The 20,242-nt window shown below is 50.4% G+C and overlaps 1 protein-coding gene across 10 annotated transcripts in view; it reads right to left on the bottom strand.

Annotated features, from left to right (window-relative positions):
• The window catches only part of DTNB (dystrobrevin beta), a 361,761-nt gene that overhangs the window by 18,812 nt on the left and 322,707 nt on the right, over positions 1-20,242 (bottom strand). For all 10 annotated transcript variants that reach the window (XM_030555069.1, XM_030555067.1, XM_030555064.1 and 7 more), the window contains 2 exons: positions 5,611-5,770; positions 1,684-1,773 (listed from right to left, as the gene is read on the bottom strand). In XM_030555069.1, the coding sequence (XP_030410929.1) occupies positions 1,684-1,773; positions 5,611-5,770 (250 nt within the window). The remainder of the gene's footprint in view (positions 1-1,683; positions 1,774-5,610; positions 5,771-20,242) is intronic.

A 20,242-nucleotide genomic window follows, 5' to 3' on the forward strand; every position in this document is an offset into this window, starting at 1 on the left:
TAAATTCTCTGACTAGAGGTGCAGGGGTGCACAATCACCTGACGTGATGCACCCACAGGGACATCACTTGAAGAACTACTATAACAGCACTAGTGGTTGCTGCTGTAATACATGCAGGACTTCATTAACTCCCAAGCTGCCGCTGCAGCCAAGACACAAGGTTTGGACTGGTGAATGTACTGTTCAGGAGTAACTATGGAATCTGTTAGGAAAATATAAAATCTGTGTTTTGATATGAAAGCAGAATCCTTTCCTTATTCCTAAAAGCACAAGGCCCTTTAACAAATAGCTGAAATGCTGAACAATGACGTTCTTTACAAGCAGGGCTGGCTCCAGGCCACAGCGCGCCAAGCGCGTGCTTGGGGTGGCACGCTGCGGGGGATGCTCTGCCAGTTGCTGGGAGGGTGGCAGGAGGCTCTGGTGGAGCTGCTTCAGGCGTTTCTGCGGACCGTCTGCTGGTCTGTGGCTCTGGTGGACTTCCCACAGACACGCCTGCGGCAGCTCCACCAGAGCTGCGGGACCATCGGACCCTCCACAGAAACGCCTGTGGCAGGTCCACCGGAGCTGTGGGACCAGTTGACCATTTGCAGAAACGCCTGCAGGAGGTCCACCGGAGCTGCGGGACCAGCTGACCGTCCGTAGAAATGCCGGCGGGAGGTCCACCGGAGCCGCGGGACCGGCGAGCAGCAGAGGGCACCCCGTGGCGTGCTGCTGTGCTTGGGGGGGCATGCCGCAGGGGGCGCTCTGCCGGTTGTCGGGAGGGTGGCAGGCAGCTCCGGTGGACTGGAGGTCCGCCTGCGGGAGGTCCACCGGAGCTGCGAGACCAGCTGACCGTCCGCAGAAACGCCTGCGGGTGGTCCACTGGAGCTGCGGGACCGGCGAGCGGCAGAGTGCCCCCCGCGGCATGCTGCTGTGCTTGGGGCGATGAAATTGCTAGAGCCAGCCCTGTTTACAAGCAAAGCCCTGAGAATCCTGGGATGGGTCTTTCTCAACAAGTTTGTAAGTTTGTTGTGGCCCAATTATCCTGTTCACTGAAACCCACTATCATTCCTATTGTGCAAAAGGCATGCAGGCAAAATCACCACTTTTTGCACAGCTGTTTAATTCCTGTGTTTAAGCTGAGCCAAAGGTATATTTTAATGTTATATTCATGCCTAGAGTTCCCTAATGGGAATTCATTTTAAGTGAACTCCAAATTGCTGTTATAAATACTACAGAATCATTAAGTAACAGTTTGTGTGAACTCAGTCAAAAATATATCTTAACTTCTAAGCTCATGTCTTTAAAGAACTGCTGTAGTAAAAAAAATGACATTAAAAGTGGCATCTCCGCTCCCTGGCAAGCATTCTGAATCACATATGCTTACTTTACAAGCAAAGAAAAGTTATTATGGTTAGCCTTGGAGAAGTCAATACAGCTATGAATGAGTGAACTGGTTTCTAGCACCCTAGACTCATCAACAACAGTGTCAGCCAGGTTCTGTATGTAGAACAGAATTCTCATTACTGGTGACTTCTCATTGAGGGAGAATTAAATTGCACCTTGCAATCTAATTTTTCTATTTAGTTTCTGGATGAGAACTATAGTTTATAGATAAATCTTCAACACGTAGCTTTAAGATAACTATTACTGGTCACATTGATCTCCAGAGTGTATATGTATGTTAAAGTTTAACTCTCTCACCTGAATGAAGTTCCTTCACCAAAGAAGACATTGTATTTGTAATTGAATCAGCTGCTACCAATAAATCATTACGGAGGTTTCTTCGTGTACCTAGGAAAGAAATGGAGGAAAAGAAAACAAAGAATTATGGCAGATATTAGATTTCAATTTCCCAAGCTACTCACAAAAGGAAGTTCAATCAGTTGTTCCTGACCAATCAAAGTGAGTGATTACTTTCCCTCTGTAAGGAATATCAGAGCAGAACTGCAAACACTCACCTTTGCTTGCAGAGCTGCCACTTTGACAAGGCAGTTGTAGTGCAAAAACCCATTAAAATCAATCCTGGTTTAGTGAAGATTTCTGATATAAATGATCTGGAAAAAGGGGTAAATAGTGAGGCGGAAAAATTTGCAGATGGTACAAAACTACTCAAAGTAGTTAAGTCCCAGGCAGACTGTGAAGAGCTACAAAAGGATCTCACAAAACTGAGCAAATGGGCAACAAAATGGCAGATGAAATTCAATGTTGATAAATGCAAAGTAATGTACATTGGAAAACAGAATCCCAACTAGACAAATAAAATGATGAGGTCTAAATTAGCTGTTACCACTCAAGAAAGAGTCATAGATAGTTCTCTGAAAACATCCACTCAATGTGTAGCAGCAGCCAAAAAAGTGAACAGAATATTGGGAATCATTAAGAAAGGGATAGATAATAAGACAGAAAATATCATATTGCCTCTATATAAATCCATAGTACAACCACACCTTGAATACTGTGTGCAGATGTGGTCACCCCATCTCAAAAAAGAGATACTGGAATTGGAAAAGCTTCAGAAAAGGGCAACAAAAATTATTAGGGATATGGAATGGCTTCCATCTGAGGAGAGATTAACAGGACTGGGACTTTTCAGCTTGGAAAAGAGACAACTAAGGGGGGGATATGATAGATATCTATAAAATCACAACTGGTGTGGAGAAAGTAACTAAGGAAGTGTTATTTACTCCTTCTTATAACACAAGAACTAGGGGTCACCCAATGAAATGAATAGGCAGCAGGTTTAAAACAAATAAAAGGAAGTATTTTTTCACACAACGCACAGTCAACCTGCGGAACGTCCTGCCAGAGGATGCTGCGAAGGCCAAGACTATAACAGGATTAAAAAAAGAATTAGATAAATTCACGTAGGATAGCAAAGAGTCCTGTGGCACCTTATAGACTAACAGACGTTTTGGAGCATGAGCTTTCGTGGGTGAATACCCACTTCCTCAGATGCATGTAGTGGAAATTTCCAGGGGCAGGTATATATAAGCAGGCAAGCTAGAGATAATGAGGTAGTTCAATCAGGGAGGATGAGGCCCTGTTCTAGCAGTTGAGGTGTGAAAACCAAGGGAGGAGAAACTGGTTCTGTAATTGGCAAGCCATTCACAGTCTTTGTTTAATCCTGAGCTGATGGTGTCAAATTTGAGGATGAACTGAAGCTCCGCAGTTTCTCTTTGAAGTCTGGTCCTGAAGTTTTTTTGCTGCAGGATGGCCACTTTAAGGTCTGCTATAGTGTGGCCAGGGAGGTTGAAGTGCTCTCCTACAGGTTTTTGTTTATTGCCATTCCTAATATCTGACTTGTGTCCGTTTATCCTTTTCTGTCGCTACAGTTCATCTGCAAATTTGACACCATCAGCTCAGGATTAAACAAAGACTGTGAAACAACGGTGGCTGGTGGTTACTGAGCACCCACTATTTTTTTCCTATGGGTGCTCCAGCCCCAGAGCACTCACGGAGTCAGCACATACGCTGAGGAAATAAAGATTCTGGGACTGAGAATCTATCCATGCTCCCAGGTGCACAATGAACTGTGTTGATGATACAGTTGATCTTTTCCCCGTTTATCAGGAACCTGTATACTTCTAGTATTTTGATATTATTAACAAGCCCTCTCCTGTATCTTGACTCTAAGACCAAGAGATCATATAAGGGGGAGTCTTGTCTTGTCTGAGGATCACACTAGCAGGAAATGCTAACAACCATTTCTCAGAAAAGGTTCCCCTCTCTGGTCCTGCAAAACAAGCAGAGATCTTCCTCCATTAGCTCTAATAGAGAGGATGTTACAGGTAGAAAAGACCTTGCTTATGCTTTTCTTCTCATTGGTCTGCCATGCTGACTGCCCCCTGGAACTGCAAGGGATAAAACGCGGTGGAACCTCAGTGAAGAGCCGAAGGAAAAGCTTCCTTCCTATGCACATACATTTGCAAGAACCCAGTAGCAGCACAAGCTAGCAAAAATAATGTAAAAGTTTGGTGAAAATTTTGAGTTAAATGAAACTTTTTTGGCAACATTCTTGGACTTCAGACAGAGCCTGTGAGTTACTTGATTCCATAGCGGCATCATCGCTGGTGACTCCGAGCTGTTGTACTGTAGATTCTGAATACCTTGTAGGACCCACTGTACTATGTTCTACTTCATGCTGCCTGGAAACAAGTCAATCTGCAAAGGGGACAGGAAACCAGTTGCCAAAGAAAGCAGTTGGGAACTCTCAGCTGTACTCAAACTTGCCGCAGAGGCGAAGAAGAAGCAACTGGACCACCCATGGCAGCAGATGGAGCGCTATGCCTCTGGTATTTGGCACGATATCTCCCTGGGAATGCCTGCTTCTGCTTTTGTTTCTGGAAGTGTTTAGAGGGATGAGGAGCTAATCCCTACTGCTGGAATCGGAACGACACATTCTTCTTACAAGTGAATTGCAGGGGCCCAAGGTTTGTAGGGCTGACATCTGCCAAAGTCTCATCTGTGTATTGACCAAGGAGGTTCTGGTCTTCAAGTAACAGAACCTCAGATTTTGTTGGATATCATGGGGAATAAACCCTTTAATCAGTACATTCTCCTCAAAGGGTTAGTGTGGTACCAAAGGTATTATGTTTCGAACAAGAGACTTTTTAGCCACTTACTGCTCCTCTGCTGTAACTTCCTTTGCCTTTTTCTTAGCCCCCTCAGGCAGAAGCCAGTCTAGGTGAGGAAGAATATAGTCTCGGCAATCTTCATTTGAAAAGCTAACAAACATGACACCATCTTCATAGTGTTCACAGACTCTGTCTTGAGGTGAAGACTGAATCATACAATTGATGCATTTGACACGGACACTTAGTAGCTACACTGACCACCAAGCAACATGGCACTAGATGTGCATAAAACTACTTGTGCCCTTGTGGTAAGAATTGGTACGACTTGTCATCGCCTTTAGGAATAAGTGGTACAGTTTCTCTGGGGAGAGGATATGTTATTGTCCACTTTTTAATTTTGTCCACTGCTTTCTTTTTTTATTTCTCATCTTTTGGTTGGTTTTTACTCTTGTCGTCCCCTTGCCACACAGTGTTTTGACACTTTTAGGTTTATACCAGAGTGTTTGCCTGTTCAGAGATTTACATACTTGTTAATGGCTACATTCAGTTTAGCATTCACTTATTTGCAGTCCAAAATTTCAACTTTTTTTTTTAAACCTAATAATCAACTTACAAAGTGAATATTAGCTGAACACTCTGGTTGAGAGTGCTGTTTATTTTTTCCTGATGGCTACCATTCTGTTCCTCTCTGCATCCTCTGGGCCAAAGTTTGGTAAGTGGTCTCTCATTTTGCACTCAATTCACAGCACTGTGACATGAAGTTTACTTACCTGATTTGTGGGTGCAACTGGATAATGTTTAAGTGTCTAATTATTCACGTGCACAAAATGGTGGCTGAAAAATTGGGAGGCCAGGATTAGGTCACACAACTATTTTTGTTAATACTTGTGTCACCTAATCCTGTAGATTAAAAGTCTACTTCCATTCTGCTTTGGCATAGTCCAAGTGAAATAATATCAGTAATTATCATATTAAAATTGCTGTATTATATTTGTGCAATAATCAATCACTTCAGTGTCTGGCAATAGCAGGGTTTGGTTTGTGCTACGCTCACCTTGTGCAAAAGCTTCCTGCACATCTCCCCCGACTCCTGCAAGTGAGTCCTGAGGTACGTGAGTTGGGGTAGAGCCAGCGGAAGTGGCTCTGACAGGCATTGGCATTGGGCGACTGGTTCCATGGGTAGGTGAGGAGTGTGGGGAGCTTGCTGCTTGAGCCTGTAAAGGGAAATACAACACTGAGTTTCCAAACTGTTTAATTTTATATGTTTTGGTTCAATGTCTGTAAACAATTTTGTACAAAGCACTTAAGGAGAGAATAAAATTCAAGCACTTTACGCAAATATTCATGATATGAGTATTCTGAACATATGAATGGTAGCCCTCACATTCCTCCCAGATCCAAAGCTCACAGAAGTCAATACTAGTTCTGGTGCCCACAATTCAAGAAGGCTGTTGATAAACTGTAGAGGGTTCAAAGAAGAGTCAAGACAAGGATTAAAGAGCCACATGATCATCTAGTCCAGTATTTTTTCCCTGACAGTGAAGAATACCAGACGCTTCAAAGGTAAGTGCAAGAAACCCCACAGTGGGCATTTATAGAATAATCTGCCTACAGATTCTCCCTAGCCACTATCATATGGTGTGGGCTTATGATCTGAAGCATGAGGATTTATATCACGTACATCAGACTATCTAATTTAACTTGGTCATTCTCATTATCCCTATAAATATTAAATGGAGCAGAGAACTCTTCAGATTTTGAGACAGTTCGCTTCACAAGTGAGGAAAATGTGGGCACCTCTTTCCCCAGAGTCCATAAACACAGTTTCTTTTCAGGACTCAGTTTACATGGGGGACCACATGACTTTGACCTTAAAGATGAGATCCATGGTAGAAATCCAAACGAAGGAAGGGGAGAACCGTTTCATTTTCTTTGGCAGCAAAATCCATGCCAGTACAGCTGCCCATTAAAAAATAGTGCATTTCCTTTTTAGGTACCTCAAGTTTCCCGCAGACCATTAACTGAGGATAGAAACACTAATTATGGGAAAGACCACCTCAGAGGATAGCTCTAAACGATAAGATTCCCTTTACGGAAAAAAGGGAAAAGGATCTAAAAACAAATATCTCTTTGGAACAATGGAAAAATAACTGGCGTAAAGACAAAGCCACACCTAATTTTGTAACCATTAAGGAAAATTACTACAAACTACTTCATCATTAGTACCTCACTCCATTTAAGCTAAAGAAAATATATCAAAAAGAGAGTCATAAATGCTGTAGAGAAGGTGGAGGACTAGGAGCTTTTCTACATATCTGGTGGGAATGTCCTACCATTATAGTATTTGAGGAAAATTATAAATAGAACTTTCAAATTAAAAAACGGTTATTTACCTTTCAGCAAATGTGGCTCTTCAAGATATTTTCCCCACACAGATCTCACTCTAAGGGTGCATGCACCCCAACACCATGAGATTTGATTCTTTTTTACTAAACAGTACCCATTGGGGCCACACCAATCCCTGCATGTCTTGTACCCCTCAACAGAGTGCATAAAGGATGGAGCATATCCAAATGTCACTCAGTTCCTTCACCAATAAAGAATCCCAAAGCTGGAGCACACCACATTCATGGGGAAGCAGAGTGGGTCATGGGATCCCTGTGGAAAAAACATCTTACAGAACCACAGTTAATGTAAGGTAAGCGTTTTTATTTTTTCCTCTATATGTCCACAGAGACCCCACTCTAGATGATTGGCTAGCCGTTGTCTCTCTAAGGAAGTGGGTGCCAGAAGGTCTACTTAAATAAGGATTGTAGGACTGCCATGCTAAACTGAGGGCTTGTCTACATCAGAAAGTTGCAGCGCTGGTGAGGGAGTTACAGCGCTGCAACTTAGGAGGTGTACACATCTGCAGGGCACCACCAGCGCTGCAACTCCCTGTTTGCAGCGCTGGCCGTACTCCCGTTTTGTCTCGAGTGTAGAGGATCCAGCGCTGGTGATCCAGCACTGGTAATCAAGTATAGACACTTACCAGCGCTTTTCTTGACCTCCGTGGAATAAGCAGGTATCCCAGCATACCTGAGGAAGCCTCTGGTAATCAAACTGGTCTCCTTCCCCAGCTTGCTCTCGCGTTCCCCGAACCCCGAGCAAGCAGGTCTCCTTCCCTGAGGTTTGCTGGGTGGTTCCGGGAACGCGAGAGCAAACCGCGGCAAAGCTGGTCTCCTTCCCCGGTTTGCTCTCGCGTTCCCCGAACAAGCAGGTCTCCTTCCCTACGGTTTGCAGGGTGGTTCGGGGAACGCGAGAGCAAACCGCGGCGAAGCTGGTCTCCTTCCCCAGCTTGCTCTCTCGTTCCCCGAACCCCCGAGCAAGCAGGTCTCCTTCCCTGCGTTTTGCAGGGTCGTTCGGGGAACGCGAGAGCAAACCGCGGCGAAGCTGGTCTCCTTTCCCGGTTTGCTCTCTCGTTCCCCGAACCCCCGAGCAAGCAGGTCTCCTTCCCTGTGGTTTGCAGGGTGGTTCGGCGAACGCGAGAGCAAACCGCGGCGAAGCTGGTCTCCTTTCCCGGTTTGCTCTCGCGTTCCCCGAACCCCCGAGCAAGCAGGTCTCCTTCCCTGCGGTTTGCAGGGTGGTTCGGGGAACGCGAGAGCAAACCGCGGCGAAGCTGGTCTCCTTTCCCGGTTTGCTCTCTCGTTCCCCGAACCCCCGAGCAAGCAGGTCTCCTTCCCTGCGGTTTGCAGGGTGGTTCGGCGAACGCGAGAGCAAACCGCGGCGAAGCTGGTCTCCTTTCCCGGTTTGCTCTCGCGTTCCCCGAACCCCCGAGCAAGCAGGTCTCCTTCCCTGCGGTTTGCAGGGTGGTTCGGGGAACGCGAGAGCAAACCGCGGCGAAGCTGGTCTCCTTTCCCGGTTTGCTCTCTCGTTCCCCGAACCCCCGAGCAAGCAGGTCTCCTTCCCTGCGGTTTGCAGGGTGGTTCGGGGAACGTGAGAGCAAACCGCGGCGAAGCTGGTCTCCTTTCCCGGTTTGCTCTCGCGTTCCCCGAACCCCCCTTGAAGCCGCCCAACAGCGCTGCAGTGTGGCCACATCTAACACCACTTGCAGCGCTGGTTGCTGTGTGGCCACTCTGCAGCGCTGGCCCTATACAGCTGTACTAATACAGCTGTAACAACCAGCGCTGCAAAATTGTAGATGTAGACATGGCCTGAGAGTCAAATCTGGAGTTGCTACAAAGCAATAATGATTAGTAAAAATTTGTATTGCGTTCCAAGTAGCTACCCAACAGATTTTGGTTAAGTTAAGGAGCCTGCCTGATCTATAGAGTTCACTTTGATTTGAGAAGGAGTTAATTTATTCAATTCATATGAAATACTGATACAGTTTGACACCTACTTCAAGAGTCTATGAGCAGAAATACCCTGCCCTCTAGACACGCCTCTAACAGCCAAAACAGTCTGGGAGATTTGCAAAAAGATTTTGTCCTATGGAGATAGGAGGAAAGGGCTCTCAGTACATCAAATGCATGGAGTTTTGCATCTGCAGGAGACGAGGGACCCCTTGGGAAAAAACACTGGTAAATACATAATGTTTCACTATTAAGTATACTTTTGAAATTACTTTGGGTAGGAATTTTGCACGAGGTCAAAGAATAACTGTCCTTGTGTTAAGTAGTATAATCATAGAAAATAATGGAATATCAGGGTTGGAAGAGACCTCAGGAGGCCATCTAGTCCAACCCCCCCTGTTCAAAGCAGGACCAACCCCAACTAAATCATCCCATCCAGGGCTTTGTCAAGCCTGACCTTAAAAACCTCTAAGGAAGGAGATTCCATCACCTCCCTAGGAAACCCATTCCAGTGCTTCACCACCCTCCTAGTGAAATAATATTCTAATATCCAACCTAAACCTCCCCCACTGCAACTTGAGACCATTACTCCTTGTTCTATCATCTGCCACCACTGAGAACAGTCTAGATCCATCCTCTTTGGAATCCCCTTTCAGGTAGTTGAAGGCTGCTATCAAATCCCCCCTCATTCTTCTCTTCTGCAGACTAAATAATCCCAGTTCCCTCAGCCTCTCCTCATAAGTCATGTGCTCCAGCCCCCTAATCATTTTTGTTGCCCTGCGCTGGACTCTCCGATTTTTCCACATCCTTCTTGTAGTGTGGGGCCCAAAACTGGACACGCTACTCCAGATGAGGCATCACCAATGCTGAATAGAGGGAAATGATCACATCCCTTGATCTACTGGCAGTGCTCCTACTTATACAACCCAAAATGCCGTTAGCCTTCTTGGCAACAAGGGCACACTGTTGACTCATATCCAGCTTCTCGTCTACTGTAACCCCTAGGTCCTTTTCTGCAGAACTGCTGCCTAGCCACTTGTTTCCTAGTCTGCAGCAGTGATCAATGGCTCCATGTCTAGTTGGCAGCCGGTATCAAGTAGAGTGCCTCAGGGGTCAGTCCTGGGGACAGTTTTTTTCAATATCTTCATTAATGATCTGGAGGATGGCGTGGACTGCACCCTCAGCAAGTTTGCAGATGACACTAAACTGGGAGAAGTGGTAGATAGGCTGGAGGGTAGGGATAGGATACAGAGGGACCTAGACAAATTATAGGATTGGGCCAAAAGAAACCTGATGATGTTCAACAAGAACAAGTGCAGAGTCCTGCACTTAGGATGGAAGTCTAAGGTGGTCCTGCCATTAATGTCCGAATCTCACTCACTCTCCCAACAAAAGTATATAGGACAAAGCACATGCTATGATATAAAGGCTCAAATGAGGTTTCCATCAAAGACAGAAGTACTACATCTAAGCTCCTCGGGGGTAAGCAAGAATGTCCTTAATTGGTGGAAACACATAAACCAACCCCTTCAAAAATTTAGTCAGAGTTAGGTGTAAAAATACTGTGTGACCTTGAATGGGAGCATGGTAGGTAGATATTGCTACTATATGAACTCTAATGGAGCTGACTGAAAGACTCAAAAGTTTCAGAGAAACAAATAATCCAGAATGCCTGGGATGGGAGTCTACAAGGGCTACAGGGGATATGAGCAGGCCTCATTGAAAAATATTTCAACTTGGCTCTATATGTGAGCCTCGCTCAAGATATCTTGCTCTGAATCAGAATGTCCTGCACCAGTGCAAAGCAACATCTGTCTTATGAAGTTAGCCAGCTGGCATCCATGAAGTCAGATGCAGAGACGATGGGTCTGGATGTAGAATGAGACCTTGGCTCTGTGAGATAATGTATAGAAGAACTGGGAGTGGGAAGCATGGTCCAAATGATAGATGACTCAGTTTTGAGTCCCAAAATTGGTGTGCCACACTGGTGCTATCAGAATTACTTGGGCCTTGTTCTAACTTATTTTCTGAGGACTCTGGGAATTAGGGGAATTGGAGGAAATGCATACAATAGATACATATTCCACTGGAGCACAAATTCATCCAAAAGGGAGCCTGGGCTCTTTTCTCCTCAGGAGGAAAATATGTGACACTACTTGTTCAAATTGGTTGCAAAAAGGTCTATGGTCGGACCCCACCATTTCTGAAAAAATTGTTTATGGACTGTCTCTTAGAACTACAGAACCATAGGTTTAAAAGGGAACACAAGGGTCATCTAGTCTACTCCTCTGCCAAGATATAGGATCTTTGAAGGTCTATTTGTGAAGGAAAGAGTACTTCCTGCTAAGATGGATCTGCTAAGTTTTTCTGGACCCCAGGCAAGTGGAGGGCAATCAGACTTCCCCAATGTTGAACACACCACTCCTGTAGATGAGTAGTCTCTTGACACAGAAGGGATGATCTTGCTTCTCTCTGTCTGTGCATCACTGTGGTCTTTAAAGTCTATCAAGACCTTGTTGATGTGTACAGGAATTCTTATGCATGCCAAGGAATTAAAAATGTTGAACAGTTTATGGATGTTCTCTTCGATTATAGTTGTTTTGATATTCAAGTTCTCCACAATTCTGGACAAGAGTTCCCAAAACACCTGAAAATCATCCATGATGAGTGCTAAAGAGATAGTCTTGTTGGCATAAGAGGGATGCTTTGAGTGGAAGGAAGTTGGAGCATCTCCTGGGCCAATTCTGCCATCTTACCCAGCTGCTCTTCCGATATTGGAGAGGAGGTCCTCGGTACTAATGCCAAGGAGGACCAGGATCTCTTCCTCCTCATGGGGACATGTGATGGGACTTGACCCTGGGACTGAAGATATGATAGGACCCAATATAATACATAGGGCGATGGCAGTAGATCAGACTGGTATTGGCCAGGTTGTGGTGGCCCATCTACTGCCATTCTGGTCAGAGGCCTTGGTGCTGGGCACCTTTCAGTTACCATCTAGGGTGTCATTCCAGTCTCCTGGAATCAGGAGAGAAAGAGTGGCCCAGAGAGAGGGAGGTGAACCCATGATGATGCCTGTGCTGTGCCCAAGTCAGTACCAGCATCAGTGCCAGGAGGAAAGGTGAAGGTGGATTCTCGGAGATGAGCCTTGGCACAAGGAGTGCCATCAGTTCTGGAAGGGCTCTTGATGCCAAAGTCTCTTCTGCTTTTTTCATCATCATCATCATCATCCTGCCACTGTCTAGAAGTGGATGGCCTCAATGGCCTGTCCTTGGATAGAGTCCTCCTTCCATGGCAAATGTGATGTCTGCGTGGAGTTGTGTTTGCAGCATTGTTCCATATCTGACACAGTGCTCTGTCCTGGGACTGGTGCGAAAGAAGTTGGCACGAATGTCTTTAGTAAAGAGGAGGAACCTGTTGGTGTCAAGTGACTTGGTGCCGACTTAGCCACATTCTTTGGTCTTTTGTCCCCACTGGAACGGGGGTTTTACCTGCTTGTTGGGGCACCAACTGAAGAGAGCCTCCTAGGTTTCAGTTAGGATTTTTCTTCCCCTGGGTCTGAGGCCACACGGATTGTGCCAAGAGGTGCAATTTCAGCCTCATACCCCTTCATTTCTCAGTGCGGGAAGAGAAGGAATGGCAGATGGAGCATTTTGGGGGGATGTGAGATTCCCTGTGGCAGCAGCGACACCTGCTACGTCCATCTAACAGAGGCATCACACTGCTGTGCAAAGGACAGGGTTTAAACCCTGGCTTGAGTCTGCCATTTTTAATGTTTGTGCGACTTTGCCCTGCTGACCAGTCCTTGTCATCTCTATTTCTTTTTCTTTTTTTTTAAATGATGAATTAGAATTCAAACAGGTGAAACGTACTTTGTCACAGCCCAGTTCAAACCTTACACATAAGCCATAGTGGGTTGGAGAGTCCAGGGTCAGTCTCACTGCCACAGGACAGTACATGAGGACTAAGGGAAGGCCATGACCACCTTGCTCTTTATGCCCTTGTGTGAGCACAAAGAGGCCCTGGGTGCATGTGTGGCCCTGATAGACACAGCTATTCAAACAATTCCCAGCTCGCACACACGAGGTGCAGGCATAATGAAAAAAATGACACACATATCAGGATCAAATGGATTTTGATCATGTATGGTTATCATTCTTAGAAACGGAACAAAATACACAGATAATAAGAGGTTGACCAAATACAAATGGTTCTTTAAATACAGATTAATAACATTTGTTAATACTTGTCTAGAAAGTTTATGTATGTTAATAATAAAATAAAAAGGAAACAAAAAATAGTGAATTTGTTTGGAAATATCCTGCCATCCAGTCTCCAATAGTCAGACTGGCCAAAGGGCATTTTAGGCTACTCGCTGACATTCAAAGAGCTGGCAGCACACATGGTAGGTACAGTGGTAGTAGCATCCCAGACAAAACTTCCACCATGCCTCTTGAATCTAATCTCTCTCCAGGACAGTTTGGATGGGAAATGGAAGTGATCATTCCAGAGAGCCTTTCAGATGTTGGCTTCACATTAGGGGACTGCTCAATATGCATCTTATATTTCTAGAACTGCTGTCACTCATCTGGCTGTTTATGGAAGTTGACTTGATGGCAGCTCTCCTTCCTAAAGAACCCTAAAAAGATTTGTAGAGTACTTGACTAATGAATAAGAGGGGGTTTGCCTACTGCCCGTGCAGAACAGAATACAACTATATATGCTGACAATAGATTTCCAAAGGGGTCTGCACGTCCATTCCAAATTTTTTAGGCGTCCACAAATGAAAAAATGTTGAGAATGACTGCAATTAAAGATATTACCTCACCCACCTTGTCTCTCTAACAAATAAGATGACATTATTTCCATCCCAATGGTTTGTGATCTAAGAGCCAAAGCCTGTAATATTTATTCAGGTAAAACTCTCTCAGATTTCAAAGGGAATTTGCATAGGTAAGAGCTACAAAACATGGCCTTAAGTTAGATGAAATAATGGCAAATAAATAACCACGCGAAAGGAACAGAAGGCTGACATAGTAATTTTGACTGTTTAGGTTAGCTGCACTCGCTGGTTCAAAGTTTTTCAAAATATAATTCTACTCAAGTGTTTTATATTTCATAATGCCAATAGAAGAGCAAGGGAAGAGGTCAGAAGTGAAAGGCAGTGTGTTACCAAATGCACCTGTCCAGATACCTCGTCAAATGTTTAGACAGTTGTTTCCCATTTCATTTTCATTGCCATTAGCTGTCAAGGGGCAGTGACAAAGTACAGCACTGGAGGCCAGGGATTCCTCTTCAAACCCTGGCCTTGCCATTGAATTGTTGTGTGACTCTGGGCAAGTCATTTAACCACTGTGCCTTCATTTCCTAGGAGGATAATATTTACCTATTTCACAGTGGCACTGAAGATTAGCCACTATTTATAAAGTTCTTGGAACACGTAAAGTGCAAAATTTTATTAACTCTCTGGCTATCCTCACTGTGTATCAGTGATTTGCACCTTTCTCCAATCAGTAAATATTATCACCAAATTTCAACATGCATCACAGACCACTGTAGTTTTACATAGCTAGCACTGATTTATGACCTAAAGAATGGGAGTAATTACACACTTACGGCATTATAACTTTACAACCCCCACATGTTTGGTTTGTGCCATTTACTATGGTCTTTGTCTTCTTTTTTTTTAAGTTCCCCTCAACATTTTCCCCTTTCAAGTGCATTAGTTACTATGGAAACCATGATGTCTTGGAATGACTAGAGCTTTGTCACACCCATAAGTGCAACATAAAGTCAGTTTTTATAGTAGTTTGAGATTAGACCCTGGTTTGGGAAACAAAGGCATTTACACAAGGGCTTCTGGCCATGTGTATGCTACAAATCTCCAGCCAGCACTAGGTTGCCTTTATGCCCATTGCCACTTCAATGCAATGAATTCTCTGGCTGGCCTTCATGACTCTACTCTTTTTTCAATGAGACCATCGTACACTCTCCTATGGATTCTTGGTATCTTCTCTCCCACCGTGCACTGCGAACACAGATGCTGACACAAGACAGTGAGCAGTTTGAGGCTATATCTCAAAGACTTGTGAAAAATCAGTTTCCCTTGGTAATTTAATTGCCAACTCTGCCTATGATTGTCTTCCTTCACTGGCAGGCAATACATCAGCAGGAACATTGTCAACTTTTGGGGGGCAGAGACTGTGCTGTGCTTTCCTATGTGTCTGTACAGTGCCTAACACAAAAGGGATCCTGCCTGGTGTATTTCTGCAGTACAGACCGTAAATAGCAGCAACAGCTGTACCCTTCAACAGGCTCCGCAGCTTTACAGCAGCTATCCTGCAATGAAGCGGCCTACAGCAAATTTGTAATTATTAAGGTTATTTGGTACCGCATTCTCCCTGGGTGCCAGTAGCATGCCTGGTATATTGTGTCTGCGGCCAGGTCTATATTCCAGAGTTAGGTTGACATTAGGCAGCTTACACAGACCTAATTGTGTCAGTGTCTACACTACAGCCTTGTCCCGCTAATATAAGGATACGTCTACACTACCCACCAGATCGACGGGTAGCGATCGATCTATTGGGAATCGATTTATCACATGTAGTGTAGAAGTGATAAATCAATCCCCGATTGCTCTCCTATCGACTGCTGAACTCCAGTTCAGTGAGAGGCGGAAGCAAAGTCAACGTGGGAGCAGCGGCTGTCAATCTCACGCTGCGAGGATGCGAAGTAAGTGATTCTAAGTCGATCTAAGATACGTCGACTTCATCTACGCCATTCTCATAGCTGAAGTTGCGTATCTTAGATCGATTCCCCCCTCCCCCAGCATATACCAGGCCTAAGTGCCCTACTACACCGACATCATAACTCCACCTCCACAAGAGGCATAGGGCTTATGTCGGTGTAGTTAGGGCAATGCAGCGTCTGTGTAGACACTGTGTTTCTTACACCGGCTGTTGGTTGTCATTCTTGTCAATTTCACAGCTTGACAAGAAAGGCTGGGAGACACCCTGCTGTGAACCCTACGCCTGGCTCTTAGCTCTGACTGTCACCCTGGGGCAGGAGGAGGCCTCCAGCTAGAGGCTTCTGGTTCCCCGTTCCTAGCTGGGCTGCTGGCCAGGCTCCCAGAACCAAGCTGGGCTGCTGTCTGGGCTCCCAGCTTCCCACTCCGAACCAGGCTGCCGCCTGGCTCCCTGCTCCTAGCCCGGCCGCTGCCAAGGCTCCCTGCTCCAAGCCGGGCCTCTGTCTGGGTTCCCAGCTCCACATCAGCGGCCCTGGGCTCCCTGCTCCTAGCCAGGCTGCCACCAGGGCTCTCAGCAGGGAACTCTGTGCCCGGAGCCTTGGCTTCTGCTGGGTTCCCGGTGGGGATTTGAGGGATGATGGAGGAAGGGGAGATGTAGGGAGGTGCCCTGGCTCCCCGCCGCGGCTGAGAGGGAAGAGCCAGAGCAGGTGCCTCAGTGGGCAGAGTCACAGCTGCCTGTCCCCGCCACCCGGAAGTCAAGAGGCAGGACAGGAAGTATAAAAGCCCGGCCTCAGCGCTCAGTTGGCCGCTGGCTGTCGGAGAGGACAGACGCTGGTGCCCAAGCTCCTGCCAGGCCCAGCCTGCCCCGTGCTCACTACCCGGAGGAGAGCTGGCCTGACCTGCCTTGGGCTCACTACCCGGAGGAGCGCTGACCTGACCTGCCTTGGGCTCACTACCCGGAGAAGAGCTGACCTGACCTGCCCCGCGCTCACTACCCGGAGGAGCGCTGGCCTGACCTGCCTCGGGCTCACTACCCGGAGGAGCGCTGACCTGACCTGCCTCGTGCTCACTACCCGGAGGAGAGCTGGCCGGACCTGCCCCACGCTCACTACCCACAGGAGCGCTGGCCGGACCTGCCTCGGGCTCACTACCCGGAGGAGAGCTGGCCTGACCTACCGCGCGCCCACTACCCGGAGGAGCGCTGGCCGGACCTGCCCCGCGCCCACTACCCGGAGGAGCGCTGGCCCGACCTGCCGCGCGCTCACTACCCGGAGGAGCGCTGGCCTGACCTGCCCTGCGCCCACTACCCGGAGGAGCGCTGGCCTGACTTGCCCCGCGCCCACTACCCGGAGGAGCGCTGGCCTGACCTGCCCCACGCTCACTACCCGGAGGAGCGCTGGCCTGACCTGCCTCGCGCTCACTACCCGGAGGAGAGCTGACCTGACCTGCCTCGCGCCCACTACCCGGAGGAGCGCTGGCCTGACTTGCCCCGCGCCCACTACCCGGAGGAGCGCTGGCCTGACCTGCCCCACGCTCACTACCCGGAGGAGCGCTGGCCTGACCTGCCTCGCGCTCACTACCTGGAGGAGCGCTGGCCTGACCTGCCGCGTGCTCACTACCCGGAGGAGCGCTGGCCTGACCTGCCTCGGGCTCACTACCCGGAGGAGAGCTGGCCGGACCTGCCCCGCGCTCACTACCCGGAGGACAGCTGACCTGACCTGCCCCGCGCTCACTACCCGGAGGAGAGCTGACCTGCCCTGCCCCGCGCTCACTACCCGGAGGAGAGCTGGCCTGACCTGCCCCGCGCTCACTACCCGGAGGAGAGCTGACCTGACCTGCCCCGCGCTCACTACCCGGAGGAGCGCTGACCTGACCTGCCCCGCGCTCACTACCCGGAGGAGCGCTGGCCTGACTTGACCTGCCTCGGGCTCACTACCCGGAGGAGCGCTGGCCTGACCTGACCTGCCCCATGCTCACTACCTGGAGGAGCGTTGGCCGGACCTGCCCCGCGCCCATTACCCGGAGGAGCGCTGGCCGGACCTGCCTCGTGCTCACTACCCGGAGGAGCGCTGGCCGGACCTGCCCCGCGCCCACAACCCAGAGGAGAGCTGGCCGGACCTGCCTCGTGCTCACTACCCGGAGGAGCGCTGCCCTGACCTGTCTCGTGCTCGCTACCCGGAGGAACGCTGGCCTGACCTGCCTCATGCCCACTACCCGGAGGAGCGCTGGCCGGACCTGCCTCGGGCTCACTACCCGGAGGAGCGCTGGACGGACCTGCCCCGCGCCCACTACCCGGAGGAGCGCTGCCCGGACCTGCCCCGCGCTCACTACCCGGAGGAGAGCTGGCCTGACCTGCCTCGCGCCCACTACCCGGAGGAGAGCTGGCCTGACCTGCCTCGCGCCCACTACCCGGAGGAGAGCTGGCCTGACCTGCCCCGCGCTCACTACCCGGAGGAGCGCTGGCCTGACCTGCCCTGCGCTCACTACCCGGAGGAGCGCTGGACTGACCTGCCCCGCGCTCACTACCCAGAGGAGCGTTGGCCGGACCTGCCCCGCGCCCACTACCCAGAGGAGCGTTGGCCGGACCTGCCCCGCGCTCACTACCCGGAGGAGCGCTGCCCTGACCTGCCCTGCGCCCACTACCCGGAGGAGCGCTGGCCTGACCTGCCTCGGGCTCACTACCCGGAAGAGAGCTGGCCTGACCTGCCTCGGGCTCACTACCCGGAGGAGCGCTGGCCTGACCTGCCCCACGCCCACTAACCGGAGGAGCGCTGGCCTGACCTGCCTCGCGCTCACTACCCGGAGGAGCGCTGGCCTGACCTGCCTCGTTCTCACTACCCGGAGGAGCGCTGGCCTGACCTGCCTCGTGCTCACTACCCGGAGGAGCGCTGGCATGACCTGCCCTGTGCCCACTACCCGGAGGAGGGCTGGCCGGACCTGCCTCGGGCTCACTACCCGGAGGAGAGCTGGCCTGACCTGCCCCGCGCTCACTACCCGGAGGAGCGCTGGCCTGACCTGCCTCGGGCTCACTACCCGGAGGAGCGCTGGCCTGACCTGCCTCGGGCTCACTACCCGGAGGAGCGCTGGCCTGACCTGCCCTGCGCTCACTACCCGGAGGAGCGCTGGCCTGACCTGCCTCGCGCCCACTACCCGGAGGAGCGCTGGCCTGACCTGCCCTGCGCTCACTACCCGGAGGAGCGCTGGCCTGACCTGCCTCGTGCTCACTACCCGGAGGAGCGCTGGCCTGACCTGCCCCGCGCTCACTACCCGGAGGAGCGCTGGCCTGACCTGCCGCGTGCTCACTACCCGGAGGAGAGCTGGCCTGACCTGCCGCGCGTTCACTACCCGGAGGAGAGCTGGACTGACCTGCCTCACGCTCACTACCCGGAGGAGCGCTGGCCTGACCTGCCCCGCGCTCACTACCCGGAGGAGAGCTGGCCTGACCTGCCCCGCGCTCACTACCCGGAGGAGCGCTGGCCTGACCTGCCTCGCACTCACTACCCGGAGGAGCGCTGGCCTGACCTGCCTCGCACCCACTACCCGGAGGAGCGCTGGCCGGACCTGCCCTGCGCTCACTACCCGGAGGAGAGCTGGCCTGACCTGCCTCGTGCTCACTACCCGGAGGAGCGCTGGCCTGACCTGCCCCACGCTAACTACCCGGAGGAGAGCTGGCCTGACCTGCCTCGCGCTCACTACCCGGAGGAGATCTGGCCTGACCTGCCTCGCGCTCACTACCCGGAGAAGCGCTGGCCTGACCTGCCCTGCGCTCACTACCCGGAGGAGCGCTGGCCTGACCTGCCTCGCGCTCACTACCCGGAGGAGCGCTGGCCTGACCTGCCCTGCGCTCACTACCCGGAGGAGAGCTGGCCTGAGCTGCCTCGGGCTCACTACCCGGAGGAGAGCTGGCCTGACGTGCCCCGCGCTCACTACCCGGAGGAGCGCTGGCCTGACCTGCCCCGCGCTCACTACCCGGAGGAGAGCTGGCCTGACCTGCCTCGGGCTCACTACCCGGAGGAGCGCTGGCCTGACCTGCCTCGGGCTCACTACCCGGAGGAGAGCTGGCCTGACCTGCCCCGCGCTCACTACCCGGAGGAGAGCTGGCCTGACCTGCCTCGGGCTCACTACCCGGAGGAGAGCTGGCCTGACCTGCCCCGCGCTCACTACCCGGAGGAGCGCTGGCCTGACCTGCCCCGCGCTCACTACCCGGAGGAGAGCTGGCCTGACCTGCCCCGCGCTCACTACCCGGAGGAGAGCTGGCCTGACCTGCCTCGGGCTCACTACCCGGAGGAGAGCTGGCCTGACCTGCCCCGCGCTCACTACCCGGAGGAGCGCTGGCCTGACCTGCCGCGTGCTCACTACCCGGAGGAGCGCTGGCCTGACCTGCCTCGTGCTCACTACCCGGAGGAGAGCTGGCCTGACCTGCCGCGCGGTCACTACCCGGAGGAGAGCTGGCCTGACCTGCCTCGTGCTCACTACCCGGAGGAGCGCTGGCCTGACCTGCCTCGTGCTCACTACCCGGAGGAGCGCTGGCCTGACCTGCCTCGTGCTCACTACCCGGAGGAGAGCTGGCCTGACCTGCCTTGTGCTCACTACCCGGAGGAGCGCTG

Source organism: Gopherus evgoodei, chromosome 3 (genome assembly GCF_007399415.2).
Source record: "Gopherus evgoodei ecotype Sinaloan lineage chromosome 3, rGopEvg1_v1.p, whole genome shotgun sequence".
NCBI lineage: Eukaryota > Metazoa > Chordata > Testudines > Testudinidae > Gopherus > Gopherus evgoodei.